The sequence below is a fragment of the Rhinoderma darwinii genome, chromosome 1 (genome assembly GCF_050947455.1).
Source record: "Rhinoderma darwinii isolate aRhiDar2 chromosome 1, aRhiDar2.hap1, whole genome shotgun sequence".
In the NCBI taxonomy this organism is placed as follows: Eukaryota; Metazoa; Chordata; class Amphibia; order Anura; family Rhinodermatidae; genus Rhinoderma; species Rhinoderma darwinii.
In genome coordinates, this window is record NC_134687.1 from 428,958,026 (window position 1) to 428,980,631 (window position 22,606).

The window sequence follows — 22,606 nt, forward strand, 5'->3', positions numbered from 1 at the left end:
TTTCTTACATAACAGGTGCACGTTAAAATATACAGTTTATAATATATGTGTGTAGTCATATTTCCTACAGTACAATGCACTTAAAGGGGTGCTCCCTTCATGGACATTTATGTTATACCCACTGGATAAGCAATAAATATATTATAGGTGCTGGTAACAGAGGAGGTTCTATCTTCAGAACGCGGGTTACCTTACCCCTGTCCCGCTTAGTGAGGCGCCCATTTCTATGGTACTTACAAAAACAGCCAAGCATGCTTGCTCGGCTGTTTCTGTAGCGCCCATAGTACAGAATGGAGAAAGCTGCACATTCATTCTCTGCCTGGATGGCCGCGGCCGCCTCACCAGGTGGGACAGAGGTCACGGGGACCCACATTATAGAGATAAGTGTGGGTCACAGAGGTCAAACTGTGTATATTCCATAAATGATGGGAATTCCCCTTTAACAAAACAATACAAAAAAGGACAACTGTTCAAATGCTGTCAGAAAAAAGTAAAGTTTGGATTTGTCATTTAATTTTGAAGTAAATCATGTCTGATTCTGAACTTTTCAGTTTATTATGAATGTTTTTTCATTTCCTCGTTTATTTTAATGCTGATTTTCTAAAATGTTATTAATATCATCTTCTCATTGCTTCTGGCAGAGAGTCCTTTTGTTCCGAAATATAGTTACCAAGGAAAAGGAGAAGCTGGGTTTGGTGGAGACCAACACTGCCTCACCTCATGTAACACACATCACTATACGAAGATCACGAATGCTTGAGGTACCCAAAGATTATAAAAACCCGGCAGAATATATGTTCATATATCAGTGTTTTTTGAAAATCGCTATACTTGCTCATAATGAAAATATCTGCTGATGTGCCATGAAATTGGAGGAGGTGTATTAAAACTGGTGAAAAGGAAAAATGGTATAGTTGCCCATGGCAACCAACCAAGTCCCTGCTATCATTTTCCAAAAGGCCTTTGGAAAATAAGAGGTGGAATCTGATTGGTTGCCAAGGGCAACTGCTACACTTTTCCCTTGCACCATATTTTATACATCTTTCCTATTGTTTCTAAAAATTCCACAATATATATCTTTGAATATGAATAAAAAAAGAGGACCTATTTTATTAGTGATTAGTGTATATACTTTTTTTGTGTTTTACAAGGATGGTTATGACCAACTAAGGCAGCTCTCCCAGAATGCCATGAAAGGAGTCATTAGAGTGAAATTTGTCAATGACTTGGGAGTAGACGAGGCTGGAATAGACCAGGATGGTGTTTTTAAGGAATTCTTAGAGGAGATCATAAAGAAAGTATTTGATCCTGCTCTAAATCTTTTCAAGGTACCTGGTGGACCATAACCAGTCTGTTTCCTTTACCTTCTGTAATCTTTACCTGCTTCTTATCAAATCTGCTTGTCTTGATTCTTGCAGACTACGAGCTCTGCAGATCGATTATACCCATCGCCTACATCTTATATCCATGAGAATTACCTACAGTTGTTTGAGTTTGTAGGAAAGATGCTTGGAAAGGCAGTGTATGAGGTAAAATATGGTCTTGAATTTCCACTTCAAATACTAAAAATTCTGAGTAGGATTTTAAGTGACATGTATCTCTCTTTTAGGGGATTGTGGTGGATGTTCCGTTTGCTTCATTTTTCCTCAGTCAGCTGTTAGGGCACCATCACAGCATCTTCTACAGCTCCGTGGATGAGCTTCCCTCCCTGGATTCTGAGTTCTACAAGAATCTTACATCCATTAAGGTTAGAGCTGCCTGAGTACTTTTTAGGGACACAGTTTCTACTATTGAATCATGCTGTAAAAGTTCTGATGGCATCTTCAATCAATTGATAATGCAAATGGTATTTCTTGTCATATAACAAAGTTAGACGCAGACACTGCCTATCAAGGATCAAAGAAGTAGAAGTGTCTGGTACTGAAAATGTATTCAATTGTTAAATTCTACTTTTGTATAACTAAAACAAGATAACCAACCTACTCTTATCCTCCTAGGTTAAAAACGAACGATAGATATGTAGGTCTTTTTTCTCAGAATTTCTGCTTCATTTGTTAGTTTAACCCCTTAACGCACCAGGACGTACCAAGCAGCAGTGTACGTCCACATATATGGCATCGCCATACCCGGGAGAACCCGCTTAACAGTTTGAGGTATTTGTCTTCAGTGGCACGAACTGGGCACAAAATATTGTGCACTAAAATGGCACATACCTGTGGAAATTAGCAATTTTCACTTTGCACCATCCACTGAGCATTCATTTCTAACAGTAAAAAAAAAACCTGTGTGGTCAAAATGCCTTGAGGGGTGCAGTTTCCAAAATGGGGGTCACTACTTGGGGGTTTGTTTTACTATTTGACCTCAGAGCCCTGCCGTTGTGGGCTAATGCTGCGAAAATCACCAAAATAGGTCTCACATGCGCCTTTCACTCCTAAGCGCTGTCATATGTCCAGGCAAATGATAAATGCCTTGAGGCGTGTAGTTTACAAAATGGGGTCACGTCTCATAGTTTTACACTCACTCTGGTACCCAAGAGCGCTCTGCAAATGCGACATGGCGCCCCTACACCAGTCCAGCAAAATTTGTGCTCTAAAAGCCACATGGCACTCCTTCCATTTTGAGCTCTGCCATGTGCCCAAACAGCAGTTTAGGGCCACACATGGGGTATTGCTGTACTCGGGAGAAATTGGGTAACAAATTATGTGTTGTTTTTTCTCCTATTACCCCTTGTGGGGAAAAAAAAATTGGGTGCAAAACTACATATTTTTGGGAACATTTTTTTTTTTTTTCATTTTCACTGCCTTATTCTAATACAATCTATGAAACACCTGTGGGATCAAAATGCTCAGTACACCCCTAGATGATTACCCTGAGGGGTAAAGTTTCCAAAATGGAGTCACTTCTCAGGGGTTTCTACTGTACGGGTACCTCAGGGGCTCTGCAAATGCGACATGGCGCCCAAAAAATAATCAACCAAAATCTACATGCCAAGTAGCACTCCTGCCATTCTGAGCCCTGCGGTGTATCCAAGCAGCAGTTTATAACCACATATGGGGTATTGCCGTACTCGGGAGAAATTGCTTTACAATTGTTGGGGCGCTTTTTCTCCTTCATTCCTTGTGAACATGAAAACAATTAAACATTTTAGTGGAAAGAATGTAGATTTTAATTTTCACTGCATAATCCCAATAATTCAGCAAAAAAACTGTGTGTCAAAATGCTCACTATACTGCTAGATAAATTCCACGAGGGGTATAGTTTCCCAAATGGGGTCACTTTTGCCGGGTTTGCACAATTTTGGCCCCTCAGTGGCTTTGCAAATGTGACATGGGGCCGCAAACCATTCCAGCAAAACTTGAGCTCCAAAAGTCAAATGGAGCTCCGTCCTTTCTAACTTCCGCCATGTGTCCAAACAGCAGTTTATTACCACATATGGGGTATTGCTGTGCTCAGAAGAGTTTGCTTTACCAATATTGTGGTGTTTTTTCTCCTTTATCTGTTGTAAAAATGAATAAACCTGAGCTAAAACTACATTTTATTAGAAAAAATTTAGATTTTCAATTTCACGGCATAATTCCCATAAATTCAGCAAAAACCGTGTAGGGTCAAAATGCTAACTATACCCCTAGAAAAATTCCTTGAGGGGTGTAGTTTCCAAAATGGGGTCACTTTTGGGGGGTTTCCACTGTTATGGTCCCTCCAGGGCTTTGCAAACACGACATGGCACCGAAAACCATTCCAGCAAAATCTGCGCTCCAAAATCCAAATGGCCCTCATTCCCTTCTGAGCCCTGCTGTGGGTCCAAACAGCAGTTTATTACCACATATGGGGTATTGCCGTAATCGGGAGACATTGCTTTACAAATGTAAAAAAGTAGATTTTCATTTTCACAGACAAGTTCCAGTAAATTTAGCAAAAAACCTGTGGGCTAAAAATGCTAACTATACCTCTTGAAAAATTCCTTGAGGGGTGTAGTTTCCAAAATGGGGTCACTTTTGGGGGGTTTCCACAGTTTTGGCACCACAAGACCTCTTCAAACCTGACATGGCGCCTAAAATATAGTCTAATAAAACAGAGGTCCCAAAATCCACTAGGTGCTCCTTTGCTTCTGAGGCCGGTATTTCAGTCCATTACCACAGTAGGGCCACATGTGGGATATTTCTAAAAACTGCAGAATCTGGGCAATAAGTATTGAGTTGCGTTTCTCTCGTAAAACCTTCTGTGTTACAGAAAAAACTGTATTACAAATGAATTTCGTAAAAAAAATAGAAATTTGTAAATTTCACCTCTACTTGCTTTATTTCCTGTGAAATGCCTAAAGGGTTAAAAAAAATTCTGAATGCTGTTTTGAATACTTTGAGGTGTGCGGTTTTTAAAATTGGGTGTTTTATAGGGGGTTTCTAATATATAAGGCCCTCAAAGCCACTTCACAACTGAACTGGTCCCTGAAAAAATAGCCTTTTGAAATTTTCTTGAAAATGCAAGAAATTGCAGCTAAAGTTCTAAGCCTTGTAACGTCCTAGAAAAACAAAAGCACGTTCAAAAAACGATGCAAACATAAAGTAGACATACAGGAAATGTTAACTAGTAAATATTTTGTGTGGTATTACGATCTGTTTTACAAGCAGATACATTACAATTTAGAAAAATGAAGATTTTTGCACATTTTCTCTACATTTTGGTGTTTTTTACAAATAAATATTGAATTTAACGACGACAGTTTTTCAGTATCATAAAGTACAACATGTCACGAGAAAACAATCTCAGAATCGCTTGGATAGGCAAAAGCATTCTGGAGTTATTACCAAATAAATGAACACATGTCAGATGTGCAAAAATCGGCTGTGTCCACGAGGCCAAAATAGGCTTAGACCTTAAGGGGTTAAACTATTACAGGTTTTGTTCATTTATTTATTTACCTACAATACCAATCCTACCTAATGTCAATAGTTTTAAGTTTTTTGGCCGGTAATAAAAGGGATTACATTTTCATGCTGGGCTTGATATATTTTGTATTTATGCGATTACTTAGGTGTGAAAACTCTTTGCACAGCTGATAACCTATAAAAACAAATATCTGTTATATTTTACAGCGATATGATGGAGATATTAGTGATCTGGGCCTCACACTTTCTTATGATGAAGATGTCATGGGTCAGGTATATGATTTTATGATTTGTTTTGCCAACTTATTGCATATTTTGTTATTTTTGGTGTGACTTTTCAGAATAAGCAGTAGAGAATCTTGCTCCTCTTTCTCTATCTATCTAATACACTTATAGAAGCAGCAGTAGCATTGAGGGCATTATACAGCAGTATTGGGCAGTGTAGCTGAGAATCCATAACTGGTGTGAGATAAAACACTTACTGGAAGCTGCAGCCGCATCGCTGTGTATCTCTTTTGTCTACATTCAGCAGCTCCCATCTCCTCCTCCCCTTTATAGACTTCTATGGGCAGCTGTTACCTGATCTGTTAGTGAAGCTGATAACCTATCTCCTTTCTGCTGAATGGATAAGTGGAGGAGGCGTTTTTCTGTAAAAAAATATATTACAAAGTTAATTTTCTTTGCTTGTACTACTGATTTATGGGGGAAAAATTGAAAGTGTAGGTGCTCTTTAAATCTATGTCTATTCGGGTATGTAGGAGTTCTGTATCTGAAGAACAAAGCTGTGACGACTATAATGATATATTAGGAAATTTATTAGCTCAGAATATTGGACCTAATGTAAAAACATGATGTTAAAAGGTGGAGATTCAATGGAAATCTGAAGTTCCTGGCATTCTCTGCCAGCACCTTTCAGTGATGGTAAATTATATCACAGCGCTATTTTCGGAACCTATTACAAATACTACAAGGATATATCTATGGAGTTAGCCATGAAATGGTTAAAGCATCTGCTTTTGCAAATGCTGCACTAATGGGCTATAGAAATTCATTGTTTTATTAACAAGGCATCTGTATTGGTAAGTGCACACAGCCATATTGCGGCTACATGCACATTCCGAGTTGTAAAGAGCCGTGTTACAGCACTCATAGAATTCTATGGGCCCAAATTGTATATAATATACAGAGGCATATAGTTTTTCTTTGTCGGATTCACATGGATTCTGACAGAAAACAAATTGTGGCTTTTTCCATCAAATTCCGAATTATGGAGTTGCCATACAGAGGCACCGTATGGCAGCACACCGAGCGCCTACGGCTTCATAATACAGAACCATAGTATGCAATGGAATAGCGTTCGTGCACTTGATTCTGCATTTGTGCACGAGCCAGAAAACACATTCTATTTTTAATTGTAATAACCACTTTTAATCCTCCTTAATCTATTTATATCTTTTATTAGCTGGTCTGTCATGAGCTGACCCCTGGAGGGAAATCTATCTCTGTAACTAATGAAAACAAGTAAGTATATGTACTTCTAGAAGGAAGAAGGAACTCTACATGAAATACATGTCAGTTGTTCTCAAGCTATTTAGGCCATGGAATTGGAGAAATTCTAATGTTGTGCAGAACTTAGTGTGATAAATTCTGACAAATGTTCATATTTTTTATAATATTATGACAGACACACTAATTCGTTTTATATTTATAACATTTATTTTGTTAAATCTCGTAACTGTTATTCACCCATGCTAATTTCAGGAGGCACAGGTTGTAAATATAAAATGTTAAGAATTGGATTTTGACATTTAAGCACCACCAGAAGATATTTCCGCCCTCCAAACAGGAACAATGAGGAAGAAGTTTAAATTTCTCCTTCCCTTTATCTTTCCCATTGTTTTTTGTCCATTGTATATGGAAAGTAAGATCCTGTCCTGTGTGCAAAGAGGGGTCTTACATCTACCACCCTTATGTCTCTTCTTCCCCTGGCAGCAGCTGTTAATGCGGCGAGTTGTCCTAGGGAGGATCGGGGTAGGATGCTGGGCTCCGATCAGAAAACTCCAGCCTATGTCATTAGTCCGGCAGTGCAGGCAGCCCTGGGCATCCAGGACTAGAGCCAAGGTCTTGGCAGCTGGCTTCTACTTGAATGACTTTTTTTTCGACTCAGAGACTCACCTTGGGGCATTGTCTGTTCTAGGCCAGATCCTTGTGTGAGCAGTGTCGGCCCTTTTAAAGGCATACACACCAGATAATTTGTGGTGCCAAAATAGGCTATTAAGTAGGGTTGCTCTTTGTATTGCTGTGCTGTTTTGCTTTATTTAATCTGTGGTGTCTGCCTGCTGCATAATGAGTTTGACAGATACGGCCTCATGTGCAGACTCTGTAGACCCATCTAAAGCCTCTGGCAAAATGAAGGACTTTCCCACATTCTCTTGTTATTTTCAACAAAAACGGTCCTTTTGGGGAAAAGAAAAAAATCATCAAGAACCAAGAAAAGAGAAAACAATCCTATGGCAAGGCCAAAAGGGCAATAAAGGTTTTCTCTTGAATCATAATAGTGGAGAAGCTGTCTCCAATCATCTCAATGACATCAGAAGAGAAGTGGAAGTTCTTTCCTTAAGTATGGTCAGAAATTTCTTTATCTCCTTGGATTATGGACATACTTTCTCAAGGCTTCCAAATAGTTTGTGACTTTTCCTACAGAAAACTTTGGCACCAGTCCTCCACTATTACCTCCTCATCATCAAGAGGTCCTAGAGATGGAAGTTCAGTCCCTCTTGCAAAGAGCTGCTATAATCCCAGATCCAGATTATCTCAAAAGAAAAGGCTTTTATTCTTCCTCTTTTTTAGTACCAAAGCCAAATTGGAGATTCAGAGTAATAATACATAATTTACGGCCATTTCTCCAAAGATAAATCTACTAAAGGCAAATTGCTATATGGCTTCAATAGACCTCCAGGAAGCATACTTCTATGTGCCAAAACACCAAAACTTTAAACAATTTTAATCAATTTTTAGAGGTTTGCTATGATGGTGAAGGGGAAGATCCAGCACTTTCAATTCCATGCACTTACATTTGGGATCTCCTCAGCTCCCAGGATATTTACAAAAATAATGGCAGAAGTTTCAGGACTCCTTCACCAGCAGGGAAATTTGATAATTCCATATTTGGACGACCTGCTTATTGTAGTAGCTTCTCACCTGAACTTCACCCAACATCTCCTAATCTCTCTGGGCTGGATTATGAATCTGGAAAAATTGGACCTCATACCGGGTCAAATCAAGATCTACCTAGGTAACCTTCTGAACTCGAGACTCCAGTCGTCTTTTCTTTCAGAGGAAAAAACATAAACATTGTCTTTCTTCTCCACGCATACATCTATTTTAGTGTGAAAGATCATGTGGTTTTAGGTATCTAAACATCATGTAATCCGGTAATCAGAAGGGCACAGGCTTATTCCAGACCACTACAATCCTTTCTTCTTTCATGCTGGCACAAAAAAAATGAATCCCTGAATTCCAGATGGATAATTTCTCTGAAAGTGAAGAAATTCCTCACCTGGTGGGTAAAAGAGGAGAGTGAGATTGCCTCCAAAACACCCAGAGACCATAACAACCGATGCAAGTCAACCCGGGTGGGCAGCCCATTCAGATCAAAGCATTGCCCTCTTCAAACATGAAGGAGTTAACAGCGCTTTGGGAGGCCCTAAGGGTCTTGGAGTCCATACTAAGATGAAAAGATTTAATGGTCTTTTCGGACAACGCTACAACTGTAACATACCTAAGCAAATAGGGTGGCACCCGAAGCAAACATCTTTACCATCTTACAGAGAAGATCGTTAGCTGGAAAGATAAGATTTGATCCCTTACAGCATTCTACCTCAGAGGAACATTAAATCATGTAGCTGATTACCTGATCAGAGAGTGGTCCTTGGACCATTAAAGTGGTTTTGCAGAACTTCAAAAACATGGCTGCTTATTTCCGAAAACAGCATTACACCTGTCCATAGGTTATGTGTGGTATTGTAGCTGAGCTCTATTTCCTTCAATGGAGCAGAGCTGCATTACCAGAAACAACACATGGACAGATGTGGCGTTGATTCTGGATAAGAGCAGCCATGTTTTTCTAATCCTGGACAACCCTTTTAAGTTTTCCTGGATAATACAAGCAAATGGGGACGGCCAGTAATAGACTTGTTTCTACAAGAGAAAACAGGAAAGTGGAAAAATTATTCTCCATGTCTCACAGGGCACAGCCAATAGCAGTCGATACACTATCCTATCCGTGGTTTTCTTTATGCATTCCCACCATTTCCTCTTATCCCCAGAGTACTGACAAATAAAAGAGTAAAATTAATTCCTCACTGGCTGAAGATGTCCTGGTTCCCGTTACTACTCCAGATGTCCCAGGGACCTCCCTGGCTTCCACAAAAGAAAAATCTTCCCGGGCCCAGTTTTGCATCCAGCAGTGAACTAACTTCATCTGTCAGTCTGCATATTGAATGGAAGATCTTAAAAGACAATGGCCTTCCTGACAAAGTCATTGAAACCTTGTTAAAAATTTGAGAGAAGACTACTTCAAGAATCTGCCTTAAAGTGTGGAGGACTATTTAAAGTTTTTAAATCAAAAGCCTTCTTCCTAATTTCTGGGCACAGCTGGACATTCCTATCATTCTTGAATACTTGCAGTGAATTCTAGACCATGAATTAAAAACTGGTACTCTAAGGCTACATTCACATGCACGACTGTGAAAAATGGCTGTGCGTCAGCCGTTTTTGTAATGGCCGTTCTCAGAACGATGGAGATCTATGGATGCATTCACACAGCTGTTTTTTTAACACGGCTCCCATAGAAGTCAATTGATCAGTATTTAGCATCCGTTTTTTTCGGAATCAATCCTTGTAACGGCCGGTAAAAAATGATCCTGGCCGAGGATTCCCCGTACACAGCGCTACATTAAGCGCTGAGCCTGGGAAAGCCCTTGACGTTACTGTCCATATATGGACAGTGATGTCGGGGTTTCAATAATGGAATCCCCGGCCAGAGCATCGCAAGATCTCTGGCCGCGGACTCGAGTCTTGTAGATAGCACTCCACTGCCTGAAGATGGCAACCCCCCCTATCCCCCGTAGATAGCACCACTGTAGCTCCCTGTAGGAGCGGAATCCCCGGTGGCCCGACCCCGCTCTGGCAGGGGATTTCTTCTCCTGCAAAAGCCCCCGGCGTTACTATCCATATATGGACAGTAATGTCAAGGGGTTACTCCTGGAGCGGAATCCCTGGCCTACTCTGGCAGGGGATTCGACTCCTGGAGAAGCCCCCAGCGTCACTATTCATTCACTATTCATGTATTGCCTTAATCGACACATACATAGATGAAAAAAAATGGCAGCCCCCATAGAGAAGTACAATTTTGAACACAGTAAAAATTAGAACGTGACAACACTAATAAATAAAATCTTTGTTTATATTTTATTTAAAGCAATATAATAAAAAATCATGACACCTTCCCTTTAACCGGTTAAGGACTAGGCTGTTTTACAGCTAAATGACCAGAGCAAATTTCACAATTTTGCTATGCGCTTCTTTAGATGACTATAACTCAGCAGGTGAATAAAGTTCATCTTTGAATTTTACACTCTTTTTAAAGGACAGATACGGCTTTGTTTTAGTGGCATTTGTCAGTATATATAATTTTTTTTTTTTTCTCTAAAGTGGGCAAAATTGGAAAAAAATGCAAGAATTTAACAATTGCGTCGGTTTATGCTAGCATTTTTCACACACGGTATGAACCACGGCCAAAATTAATCTCCTTTCACATTCTTCCACTTCTCCCGTGCATGGGGATACCAAATATGTGAGCCTTATTCACTGTGCGGGCATGTGCCAGGGCTTGGCATAAAAGGAGGCTTTTTGGCCTTTTCGGTCCAGGAATTTTGCATTTGATTTTAGAGCCGCATACTGTTTTCTGGGGGGCCTAATGCTGCTGAAACATTAGAAACACCCCATAAATGACTTCATTCACACAAGTAGACCCCACAAGGTTTCCTTCAAGGGGTTTATCATATTTTTAGCAAGTCCAGTTTTCTTCTGAAAGTTTCTTGAATAAGATGGAACAAAATAAAATCAGCACTTTTTTAGCAAATGCGTCAGTTTAGGCTAGTATTTTTCACACACGGTATAGACCACGGACAAAATTCATCTCCTTTCACATTCTTCCACTTCTCCCGTGCATGGGGATACCAAATATGTGTGCCTTATTCGCTGTGCGGGCATGTGCCAGGGCTTGGCATAAAAGGAGGCTTTTTGGCCTTTTCGGTCCAGGAATTTTGCATTTGATTTTAGAGCCGCATACTATTTTCTGGGGGGCCTAATGCTGCTGAAACATTAGAAACACCCCATAAATGACATCATTCACACAAGTAGACCCCACAAGGTTTCCTTCAAGGGGTTTATCATATTTTTAGCAAGTCCAGTTTTCTTCTGAAAGTTTCTTGAATAAGATGGAACAAAATAAAATCAGCACTTTTTTAGCAAATGCGTCAGTTTAGGCTAGTATTTTTCACACACGGTATAGACCACGGCCAAAATTCATGTCCTTTCACATTCTTCCACTTCTCCCGTGCATGGGGATACCAAATATGTGTGCCTTATTCACTGTGCGGGCATGTGCCAGGGCTTGGCATAAAAGGAGGCTTTTTGGCCTTTTCGGTCCAGGAATTTTGCATTTGATTTTAGAGCCGCATACTGTTTTCTGGGGGGCCTAATGCTGCTGAAAGATTAGAATCACCCCATAAATGACTTCATTCACACAAGTAGACCCCACAAGGTTTCCTTCAAGGGGTTTATCATATTTTTAGCAAGTCCAGTTTTCTTCTGAAAGTTTCTTGAATAAGATGGAACAAAATAAAATCAGGACTTTTTTAGCAAATGCGTCAGTTTAGGCTAGTATTTTTCACACACGGTATAGTCCACGGACAAAATTAATCTCCTTTCACATTCTTCCACTTCTCCCGTGCATGGGGATACCAAATATGTGTGCCTTATTCGCTGTGCGGGCATGTGCCAGGGCTTGGCATAAAAGGAGGCTTTTTGGCCTTTTCGGTCCAGGAATTTTGCATTTGATTTTAGAGCCGCATACTGTTTTCTGGGGGGCCTAATGCTGCTGAAACATTAGAAACACCCCATAAATGACTTCATTCACACAAGTAGACCCCACAAGGTTTCCTTCAAGGGGTTTATCATATTTTTAGCAAGTCCAGTTTTCTTCTGAAAGTTTCTTGAATAAGATGGAACAAAATAAAATCAGCACTTTTTTAGCAAATGCGTCAGTTTAGGCTAGCATTTTTCACACACGGTATAGACCACGGTCAAAATTCATCTCCTTTCACATTCTTCCACTTCTCCCGTGCATGGGGATACCAAATATGTGTGCCTTATTCACTGTGCGGGCATGTGCCAGGGCTTGGCATAAAAGGAGGCTTTTTGGTCCAGGAATTCTGCATTTGATTTTATAGCAGTGTACTGTTTTCTGGGGAGCCTAATGCTGCTGAAACATTAGAAACACCCTATAAATGACTTCATTCACACAAGTAGACCCCACAAGGTTTCCTTCAAGGGGTTTATCATATTTTTAGACAGTCCAGTTTTCTTCTGAAAGTTTCTTGAATAAGATGGAACAAAATAAAATTAGCTTTTTTTTTTAACAAATGCGTCAGTTTATGCTAGCTTTTTCACACACAAAATGGACCACGGACAAAATTCATCGCATTTCACATTCTTCCTCTTCTCCCGTGCATGGGGATACCAAATATGTGTGCTTTATTCATGGGCATGTGCCAGGGCTTGGCATAAAAAGAGGCTTTTTGGCCTTTTCGGTCCAGGAATTTTGAATTTGATTTTATAGCCGCATACTGTTTTCTGGGGGGCCTAATGCTGCTGAAACATTGGAAACACCCCATAAATGACTTCGTTCACACAAGTAGACCCCACAAGGTTTCCTTCAAGGGGTTTATCATATTTTTAGCAAGTCCAGTTTTCTTCTGAAAGTTTCTTGAATAAGATGGAACAAAATAAAATCAGCACTTTTTTAGCAAATGCGTCAGTTTAGGCTAGTATTTTTCACACACGGTATGGACCACGGCCAAAATTCATCTCCTTTCACGTTCTTCCACTTCTCCCGTGCATGGGGATACCAAATATGTGTGCCTTATTCACTGCGGGCATGTGCCAGGGCTTGGCATAAAAGGAGGCTTTTTGGCCTTTTCGGTCCAGGAATTTTGCATTTGATTTTATAGCCGCATACTGTTTTCTGGGGGGCCTAATGCTGCTGAAACATTAGAATCACCCCATAAATGACTTCATTCACGCAAGCAGACCCCACAAGGTTTTCTTCAAGGGGTTTATCATATTTTTAGACAGTCCAGTTTTCTTCTGAAAGTTTCTTGAATAAGATGGAACAAAATAAAATTAGCAATTTTTTAGCAAATGCGTCAGTTTATACCAGCATTTTTCACACACGGTATAGACCACGGTCAAAATTAATCTCCGTTCACATTCTGCCACTTCTCCCGTGCACGGGGATACCAAATATGTGGCCTTATTTATCACATAGAGATGTAGGAGGGCGGAGGATAGAAGAAGATTATTTCACATATCGCTTTTTTTCAAAGCTGGTTTTACAAAACTCAACAGTTTCTATAACACTTCCAAAATATCTGCTCGTCCACACTTACATTCTGCTCAGGGGTGTAGAGTTGCAGAAATAAATTATTCAGGGAATTTATTAGCGGTCTTATTTTGAACAACCGATCCCGGTTTGCATCGGTACTTGGGGGGGCCTGTGCGTTGTCATTGAAGTGGAGGAACCTCATTATTGTCTCATAACGAGACCTGGGCATTACTGCAGAATATACTGGGGTGGCTTGGGCGGGTCTTGTTGACCAGTAAGACCTAATGGAGGGCTTTTTGACAATACCCATATTGTGGGTGAGCCCCAAATTTTTTTTTAATTCCTGCAAATTGGTGGGCGTCCAATCTCTGGCATGGGTGGATGAAGGTTTCTGCCTTATATATTGCGTGGCATATAAATTTGTTTCGTGGACAATCTGATTTAGGATGTCGTCCGTTATAAATAAATGGAAGTAATCCATTTGGACAAAATTTGTATTGTCCACGGTTATGCCAGGAGTGGCAGTAAATCCGTGGATTCTAGGCCCAAAAGATGGGGCAGGTGCCCATACAAGAGCCTGGACTGGAGGGACCAGGCTGTCCCGTGCTACAGCGCTACTTGGCCCTGCGCTTTCATGTTCTGCAGTTTCGACTGCATCAGGGACAACGTCCCCTGAAGATGAACCTGAAGTGACGCTGTCATCGTCACTACCTAAAACAGGTTCCATCTCGGACGCCATCTCTGATGCGGTCTCCGACTCAGACCACAGCATGGCGTATGCCTCCTCGGCGCTAAACAACTTCCTCGCCATAACGTAACTAACACTAACACTAACTAAACAAATTTTATTTTTTTATTTTTTTTATAAAACACACAAACTAAGGCCCCATGCACACGACCGTGCCCGCAATTGCTGTCCGCGATCGCGGGCACGGCCGGCCGCTGACTGACAGCCGCATTTTCGGGCCGTGCTCCCATACAAAGTATGGGAGCACGGCCCGCAAAATGCGAAAGAACGGACATGTTCCATAATTCCCGGAACATTTCCACGGCACTGACACCCTTCCGTAGTGCTACTGAAAGGTGTCAGCGTTCAATGAAAGTGAATGGCTCAGTTTTTGCGGACCGCAGTTGCGGTCCGCAAAAACGGAGGTTTTTTGCTGTCGTGTGCATGGGGCCTAACTGCTATATATATCTACACTACCGCTAACAAAAAAATAAACCGCTATTGCTATATATATTATATATATGTGGATATATATATAATTATATACTCCCTACCTGCCTATTCTAATAGAATAAAAGAAAGAAAGGTAGATAGATAGATAGAAAAAAAGATAGATGGATAGATAGATTGTATAGATAGATAGAAATCTATCTATACAGAGAATGTTTTATAGTGTAACTGTTTTTTTTTTTTTCACTGTAATCTTCTGGCAGCAATTCTCCCGAGTCTCTTTTTCTCCTCAAACTGAAACAATATTTGAGGAGAAGAAAAGAGGCAGGAGATTTACTGCCAGAAAACTCAAAATAAAACAAATGTGGTCGCTGTGATTTTCACAGCGACCACATGTTCAGGGACCATCAGATTGGTCCCTGATACTCTGCCCAGTGCCCAGAGCTGTTGGTAACAGCGAGGGCACAGGGCTGTGTGCACGCGATCGCGGGCACAGGGCTGTGTGCACGCGATCGCGTGCACACTGTTTTATAAGCAGAAATGCATGTGATCGCTGTGATTGGTTGTCACAGCGACCACATGTTCAGGGACCATCAGATTGGTCCCTGATACTCTGCCCAGTGCCCAGAGCTGTTGGTAACAGCGAGGGCACAGGGCTGTGTGCACGCGATCGCGTGCACACTGTTTTCTATGCAGAAATGCATGTGATCGCTGTGATTGGTTGTCACAGCGATCACATGTTCAGGGGCCAAAAGATTGACCCCTGACATTCTGCCCAGTGCCCATGGCTGTTAGCAACAGCCAGGGCATAGAGCTGTGTGCACGCGATCGCGCGTGCACAGTCTCTGAAGTGCGGCCGTATATATACTATACGCCGGACTTTAGAGACCCTGACCGCTGGCCGTATATTTACGGCCAGCGGTCGGGAACCTGTTAAGGTCCATGTTGCTGCCCTTAGTGTCTTTCAGACATTAGCAGATCATTTGTGGATAAAGAGCTTCTGTAAAGCAACATCTAATATGGCGGCTTCAAGATTCTAAAGAGTCCCTCCTTGGGCCCTTACAAAGCAATCTTTTGAGCCTTTGGAAGAACCTTCTCTAAAGATTCAAGCCTTCTTGTCTTGTCCTCCTTACCTTAATATCTAAGAGGACATAATCATTTTGAAACCTCATCCCTCTTTTCTTCTTAAAGCGGTTTCCATATTTGACAGGGAGCACACTGAGCAAGGAATCCTTTGAAGGGGCCTCATCACTAAACCAGCTCTATGGCCCCTTTATTGTCAGGATTGTGGGGGTCCCAGCAGTCTGACCTCTACCAATCAGAAAGTGGTGGCATATCTTTCTGTGATGGGAAAACCCCATTTGAAGCTGCAATTGTAGCAAGTAATACTGGGTTAACAATTCAGTAAGTTATGACAATAACTTACATGGAATCGGGCATTGGAAACATACCTTTTTTTCCTCGGTCATTCAAGTTGCATGACCAAGAAGCCGACGTTTGCTTCAACTGATGCGGTGGTCTCAAGTGCCACTCTGCTCTGAGTGATAGTTCTAGCAGCCAATATGAGATCGCTAGAGCCGTCACTGAGAACATCAAGTGCCCGCCTTAGTTGCCCTTACAATTGCGGGTCTGGGGGAATAAAATATAATTTTTTCGGCTATGCAACCTGCATGAACGAGACCATATGTCTATTTGCAATCCCCTTCCCTAATGTCGTTCAAAACTGCTGACAGATTCCCTTTAAATCTATAAAAAACAACAGCACTGGATTATTTAAGAAATTGACAGCGATCCTTGCTGGTTCTATATCAAGAGTAGTTTCCTATTGCAGGTTTTCTTTGTTCAAATATTTGTAATTGGCGATGATACGTCTGGGTACAGTCCTATTGGCTTATTAATGATGTCCTGAATACCGCTGCATTTGTACTGTATTTGTATTTTTTGTTGCAACTGATTCTACGAGTTTGTAACAACTCCTTTCCATATTTTTTTTTATTCTTCGTATTCTGTTGACCAATATCTATGAGCCCTGCTTGTATTTTTTTTGTTCCCATGTCCAGAATGTTCATTTTATTCTCTATGCACAGCCCAATAAACAGGATTTAGTTTAAATGATATACAATTTAGCAAATTCCTATTTGTCTATTATGATCTGTATAATTTTTAAATGCATTCTACGTTCTTCTATCTTAACTTTAGAAAGAATGCCTTCCATAGAATATATAGATTTTTTTGAACTGACTCTTCCTTTCTGTTTTTTAGGATCAGTTACATCCACCTTATGGCTCATTTCCGCATGCACACACAGATTAAGAACCAGACCGCTGCTCTCATCAGTGGTTTCCGCTCCATCATCCGGCCTGAGTGGATACGTATGTTCTCAGCACCCGAGCTGCAGCGGCTTATATCAGGGGACAATGCAGAAATTGACTTGGATGACCTCAAGTGAGTTAAATAATTGAAGGCGTAATAAGATCTTTTGTTTCCCTTTAATGTATGTGTTTTCTGCCAAATCTAACACTTGGGTCTCTATCATAAAGGCTTCTCTTACATTACAGTGCAAAGCCAGATGAAACAAAATCCCAAAAGCCTTTGTACTATAACTTCCTTTATGATGCTGACTTTGGATAAACAAAAACTGCGCGTATGAGTTTGATTTTGTACCATGTCAGAAATGTCAGTAGTCTCAAGCCACTAATATTTCTATACTACATGCAGCATCAATTCATTTTTTTTAATGATCATATTGCGTAGCACTGTACCAGGATGAATTTATCAATGTTCAATAGCAAATGTGTGCATAAATGCAGGCAGGCAAACCAGTTTAACATATCCGGTACGCTAGAAGACATAACACTGCACTTGGCTTATATTATAATGCTAGCTATAGATTTTTTAGAGGATCCTGTTGTATATGTGCTCAATCTAATAGGAATACCCAAGTAAGAGAAAAGTACAGGAGGAATCTTGAAGTAAGAGAAGGTGGACATGTGCAGAGTGTAGGTTGTTTTTTTATGTGGCGCCTAGAGATTAGTGCAGAGATATACAGAGGCGTGAGATTGTGAACAGCATTATATGCAAAATAACTGTCCTTCAGATGGAATGATGTCTATAGTTTTGGTTTATTATTAGTCAGTCATGTTTTGAAGTCTTTTAAAAGGGTAGACATTTGCTTATTGATCGATAGGTGGCACTAGAGAGACAATTTTCTTCCTTCCGGAGGGCAGCTATTTTGCATCCATTTTTTTACAGGGAGCAGTGCTATAAAACCCCTCTACTAGCTTGATCACCTCCAAGCAAGCAATTGTACAATTAGTACTGAACAGGCAAGAGCAATATGTTTGTGTCTATATATAATAAAAATCAGAAGCATTCGGGGGAATTTATTAACCTTTCTACATCAGTTTTCTGTCATAGAAAAGTCTCAAAAGGCCCAAGGGAAAATGTGCGACATTTGGGCAGTTTACACCGCTCACGGCACTTTTGAAAAAGTGGATGAGGCTTAGTGGAAAGGGGCACGGCCACCCATGTCCTGACAAATTTCCTATAATTTGCGCCAGAAAACGCCGTAAATTATTGTGGAAATCTAGTGGAAATATGAAGGTAGAGGCAGGTGCTGGCACTCCCGATCGGGAAAATAAAATAAAAAATGTAAAATATGTAGTAGGCCGCGGTGCATACAAGATACTGACACCGGGCAGCATCAGGACTTTGTAACACCATAATTGTTGAGCATGGCCAGCCGAAAGATGCAACACATTTATTGGCGCTTGAAAATGCCTTCATTGAGAAGGTGAAACGTTACAGACCATGTCTGGTGAATAAATATTTTATTTTTGAGTGCTGCTTCGCTGCTATTTTTGCGATTCCGTGTCGTGTGAGGAGAGGTCACTCCCTTTCAGAAGCTTAGCATTTATGGAGAGGTGTTCGCCTCTTAATAAATTTGTCGCATCTCCTCCAGCGGACTGTTTATAAATTCTTAATAAATCTCCCCCATTGTGTATAGAGGAAGCTGTATTTGCATTCTATTGTATTGGAAGTGTCAGTGACATACTGTATGCTCTAGAAGAATATTGTCATCTTTATTTTTTCCCTTTTTAACAGGAAGCACACTGTGTACTATGGAGGATTCCATGGCAGTCATCGGGTTATTGTCTGGCTGTGGGATATTCTCGCAAATGATTTCAATTCAGAGGAAAAAGCCATGTTTCTAAAAGTAAGATCATGCTTCATCTTAATAATGTCCTGTACAATCCTGAATATTTTTTATATAATTATTATTTTTTTCTTTCAGTTTATTACTAGCTGCTCCCGATCTCCTCTTTTAGGATTTGCCTACCTCAAACCACCATTCTCTATTCGTTGTGTGGAGGTATCAGACGATCAGGTGAGACTTCTTAATAAGTAACAATTTGGATTTTGTAACATTATTAACATATGTAACAGTTTGTCATCCGCACAGATGTCCCAGGATGGTATTGAGACTCCATCGTATAACTCAGAAATGGAGGAATCCAAAGCGCCAGATGACATCAAGTCTTTATGTTCCATTAGGGCAAAAAAAGGAAAAACCAACAACGTTTTGGTCACACAGGACCTTCCTCAACATAATGGCTTGAGTTTGGCTTGAGGACAGTCTTGTGTGACTGAAATTTCACAACTTTTTACTGCCCTAATGAACAAATGAAGATGAAACTTCTTATATTCCCCCATTTCACCATTAACTAATGTGTTTCTAAGCTTATTGAAAGGAAATGCTTTGTTAACCCCTTCATATATGGAAGAGTTGTATGAAGCTCTGTACAAACTGATCCTCACAGCAGAAGTGAGAGGAGGAAAAGGGGGCTTGAGATCTTGTACTAGTGATCGGTGAGGGTCCCAGTGATTTAGAATTTTTCACCTATCCTGTGAGTGTATCCAAAACATTTGTCTAACTACTGCTAGGTTTTTATATTTCTTTCAAAAGATATCCACTTTATTATTCTCACCTTGACTTCAATTAAAACCTTGTTTTGTAATAATTCCCAATACTTTTTATCCTCTTTTCAGGATACGGGGGACACATTGGGTAGCGTTCTACGTGGCTTTTTTACAATTAGAAAAAAGGAACCCGGGGGTCGCCTTCCCACCTCTTCTACCTGTTTTAACTTGCTAAAACTACCTAACTACAGCAAGAAGACGATCCTGCGGGAGAAACTCCGCTATGCTATCAGTATGAACACAGGCTTTGAATTGTCATAGCACGTTTTGTTTGACTTTAACTGTGAAGCCCAAATTTGGGCGATTTATTACATGTTTTCATCAGAAATTAAGGATTTATGTATATGAAGCACTCAAATATATATTTCCCCATATTGTTCTGACCCATCCCTAGGTTTAATCCTCAGGTTGCAAACATTTTTAATTATTTCTGAAGCAAGCACAACTGACTCTTTCATTTTAAAAGTTTGACTTGTGTTAATAGTGTAAGATTTCATCTTTCAGAGATTCATGTAAGGTTTATGGTTAAATATTTCTGCTAGATGGTTTAAAGTAATGAAACTAGGCTGAGATTTCTATTTTCAGATCGCGGCGTCTTATAACATAAGGTATACACAGTGGGCCTCATTTATCAAAACTGTCGAAAAGTAGAACTAGCTTTATTGTCCATAGCAACCAATCAGAGCAAAGCTTTCATTATTTAAATTGCTTTGGAAAAATTAAAGCCGAGTTAGGATTCGTTGCTATGGGCAACAAAGACGGCCCAGTTGCTTCCTATTTGCACAGACTAGAAGACATTATGGTATACTCAGTAGGATCTTTAAAGCCATACAATTAAAATCAAGTCAAGGAAGAGGAACCATCTCTACACCACTGGAATGGCCAGTGTATTTATACACTTCATATACATTATTATCATATGTTCATATCTATAGGTTGTACAGAAATAAGATATTTCAGTCTTTCTTCTCTTAGGGGGACGCATGCAAGAGCTACAAGTATTTTTAACAGTAGCAGGAAAAAATAATTGTCTTAGGAGTCCCAAACTAGAAGTGTGCAAGGAGTTGTTTTCTCTCGTCTTTATAAAACATATTTATTACAGCAAATTTTTTTTACTAATTTCATCTCCAATTGTTATCTTTTCCTGTTTCATCCTCTATGTAGAACTAAGGGCTCATTCAGACGAGCATGTAACTCGTCCATGTGATGGCCATTAAAACAACCATGTATTTCAATGGGTCCGTTCACACGGCCATTGTTTCAACGGAGCGTGTGAAGGGTACATGGAAGAATAGGACATGTCCTATTTACCTGCGTTTTCACGCATCCCTACATAGACTCTAGTCTATGAGGGATCCATGATAACGCAACCCGCACGAGTGCACCTGGGACGTGAAAGCGGCTGTTTTTCACGTCCGAGGTTGCTCACGCTCGTCTGAATGTAGCCTAAGTGTAGAAAGAAATGTGAATGGAGGTGTACTTCTATAGAGACATGCCTGTGTACACTTATGCTGACCGCTTAGTACAACAGGCTCTTCAAATTAGCTTCAGTTCACTAAGTAGCTCCAAACCTTTTTCATGCCTGAAACTAGCCCAGAAAATCAATATAGTTATCGTATAACACGGCACTCCGATAGTAACGAGGTGCAGGTAGAGGGCTCCCAACCCAGTTTCAATATCTTTCCAAGACTTCACACATACACTTGAGTGCAAATATCACACAGCTTTTTATGGCAGGACAGATAATGATAAATGTTTCCGGCCAGCAGACCTTCTGCAGATCTACTGTCTGCCAAAATCTGGACACTCATATATGGTAATTCAGGTGTGGAGATAGGAGAGATATAGGCTCTGCCGTAAAAATCTTTGCGATTTAACTGCAAATAAAACTATTCCAGTTACAGAATATGAGTAAACACCTGTATAATATGCAGTTGTGTGGATAATGCTATTCACATTCCTAACGGTTTCCAGAAAACCCACATGTAAATGCCACTAATGCCATGCATCAAGTCATCACACCCCAAATTAGCTGTGTGTGTGTGTGTGTGTGTGTGTGTGTGTGTGTGTGTGTGTGTGTGTGTGTGTGTGTGCGCGCGCGTATAAATATATATATATACATATACATATATATATATATATACACAATATTACTTTGTCTCCAACTAATATTAATTTAAACCACTGTACAGATAGGTATAAGATTGTCTTCTTCCCCTGTTCTATGATGCTTCATCACCTTGAGAATTAACTAATCTGTTCCTCAATTCCACTGGAATGAGGAAGATGGTTCAGATCATCGAGCTTTAGAAGCCAAGGAATAAATGCTGGGGCACCCTCTTACTGTGTAAAAGGGAACGTCCCGCTGCAAATAAATGCTTCAAAAATGCAAAATAAATTATTGACTTTTAACTGTTTTTTCTTATTCTTTTAATTTCATGAAGAACAGATCAGGATAGTAAGGCTCTGTTCACTTCTATTTTTGCGTTCTTTGCTATACTTACGCATAAGGATCTGACCACGAATCTCATTGTTTTCAGCAGCATCTTTTTGTACTATTGTGTCCAAAAAAACCTCTCCGTCATCTATTTCATTCACGTACTTTGGAAAAAATATACCCATTTCCATCTGTTGTTTTTTTCAGTGAAGTCTCTGGGACAAAGGATATAAAAATGTTTGTTGTCATCTTTTGCGTTCATTTTTTCCATCCAATATCCCATCAAAATGACGGATGGAAAATCGTACATTGTCCCATGATCCCGTGGGAGGCTTTTTTCATCTTTCTTGTTACATTGAAGCTAATATGATGATGTAATAATGGATAAACTGAAGCAACAACCACGGTCATCTATTGCATCAGCTTTTACATCTTTTACGCTTCCTATTACATCC

At 40.2% G+C, this 22,606-nt stretch overlaps 1 protein-coding gene across 2 annotated transcripts in view; it reads left to right on the forward strand.

Moving 5' to 3' along the window:
* UBE3B (ubiquitin protein ligase E3B) overlaps positions 1–22,367 on the forward strand; it is a 58,129-nt gene extending 35,762 nt beyond the window's left edge. For both annotated transcript variants that reach the window (XM_075830524.1, XM_075830532.1), the window contains exons 19-28: positions 642–761; positions 1,152–1,328; positions 1,419–1,529; positions 1,610–1,747; positions 5,094–5,159; positions 6,349–6,407; positions 16,997–17,179; positions 18,839–18,950; positions 19,029–19,121; positions 19,784–22,367. In XM_075830524.1, coding sequence (XP_075686639.1) covers positions 642–761; positions 1,152–1,328; positions 1,419–1,529; positions 1,610–1,747; positions 5,094–5,159; positions 6,349–6,407; positions 16,997–17,179; positions 18,839–18,950; positions 19,029–19,121; positions 19,784–19,975 — 1,251 coding nt within the window. In that variant the 3' untranslated portion in view covers positions 19,976–22,367. The remainder of the gene's footprint in view (positions 1–641; positions 762–1,151; positions 1,329–1,418; positions 1,530–1,609; positions 1,748–5,093; positions 5,160–6,348; positions 6,408–16,996; positions 17,180–18,838; positions 18,951–19,028; positions 19,122–19,783) is intronic.
* Positions 22,368–22,606: the final 239 nt, after the last annotated feature.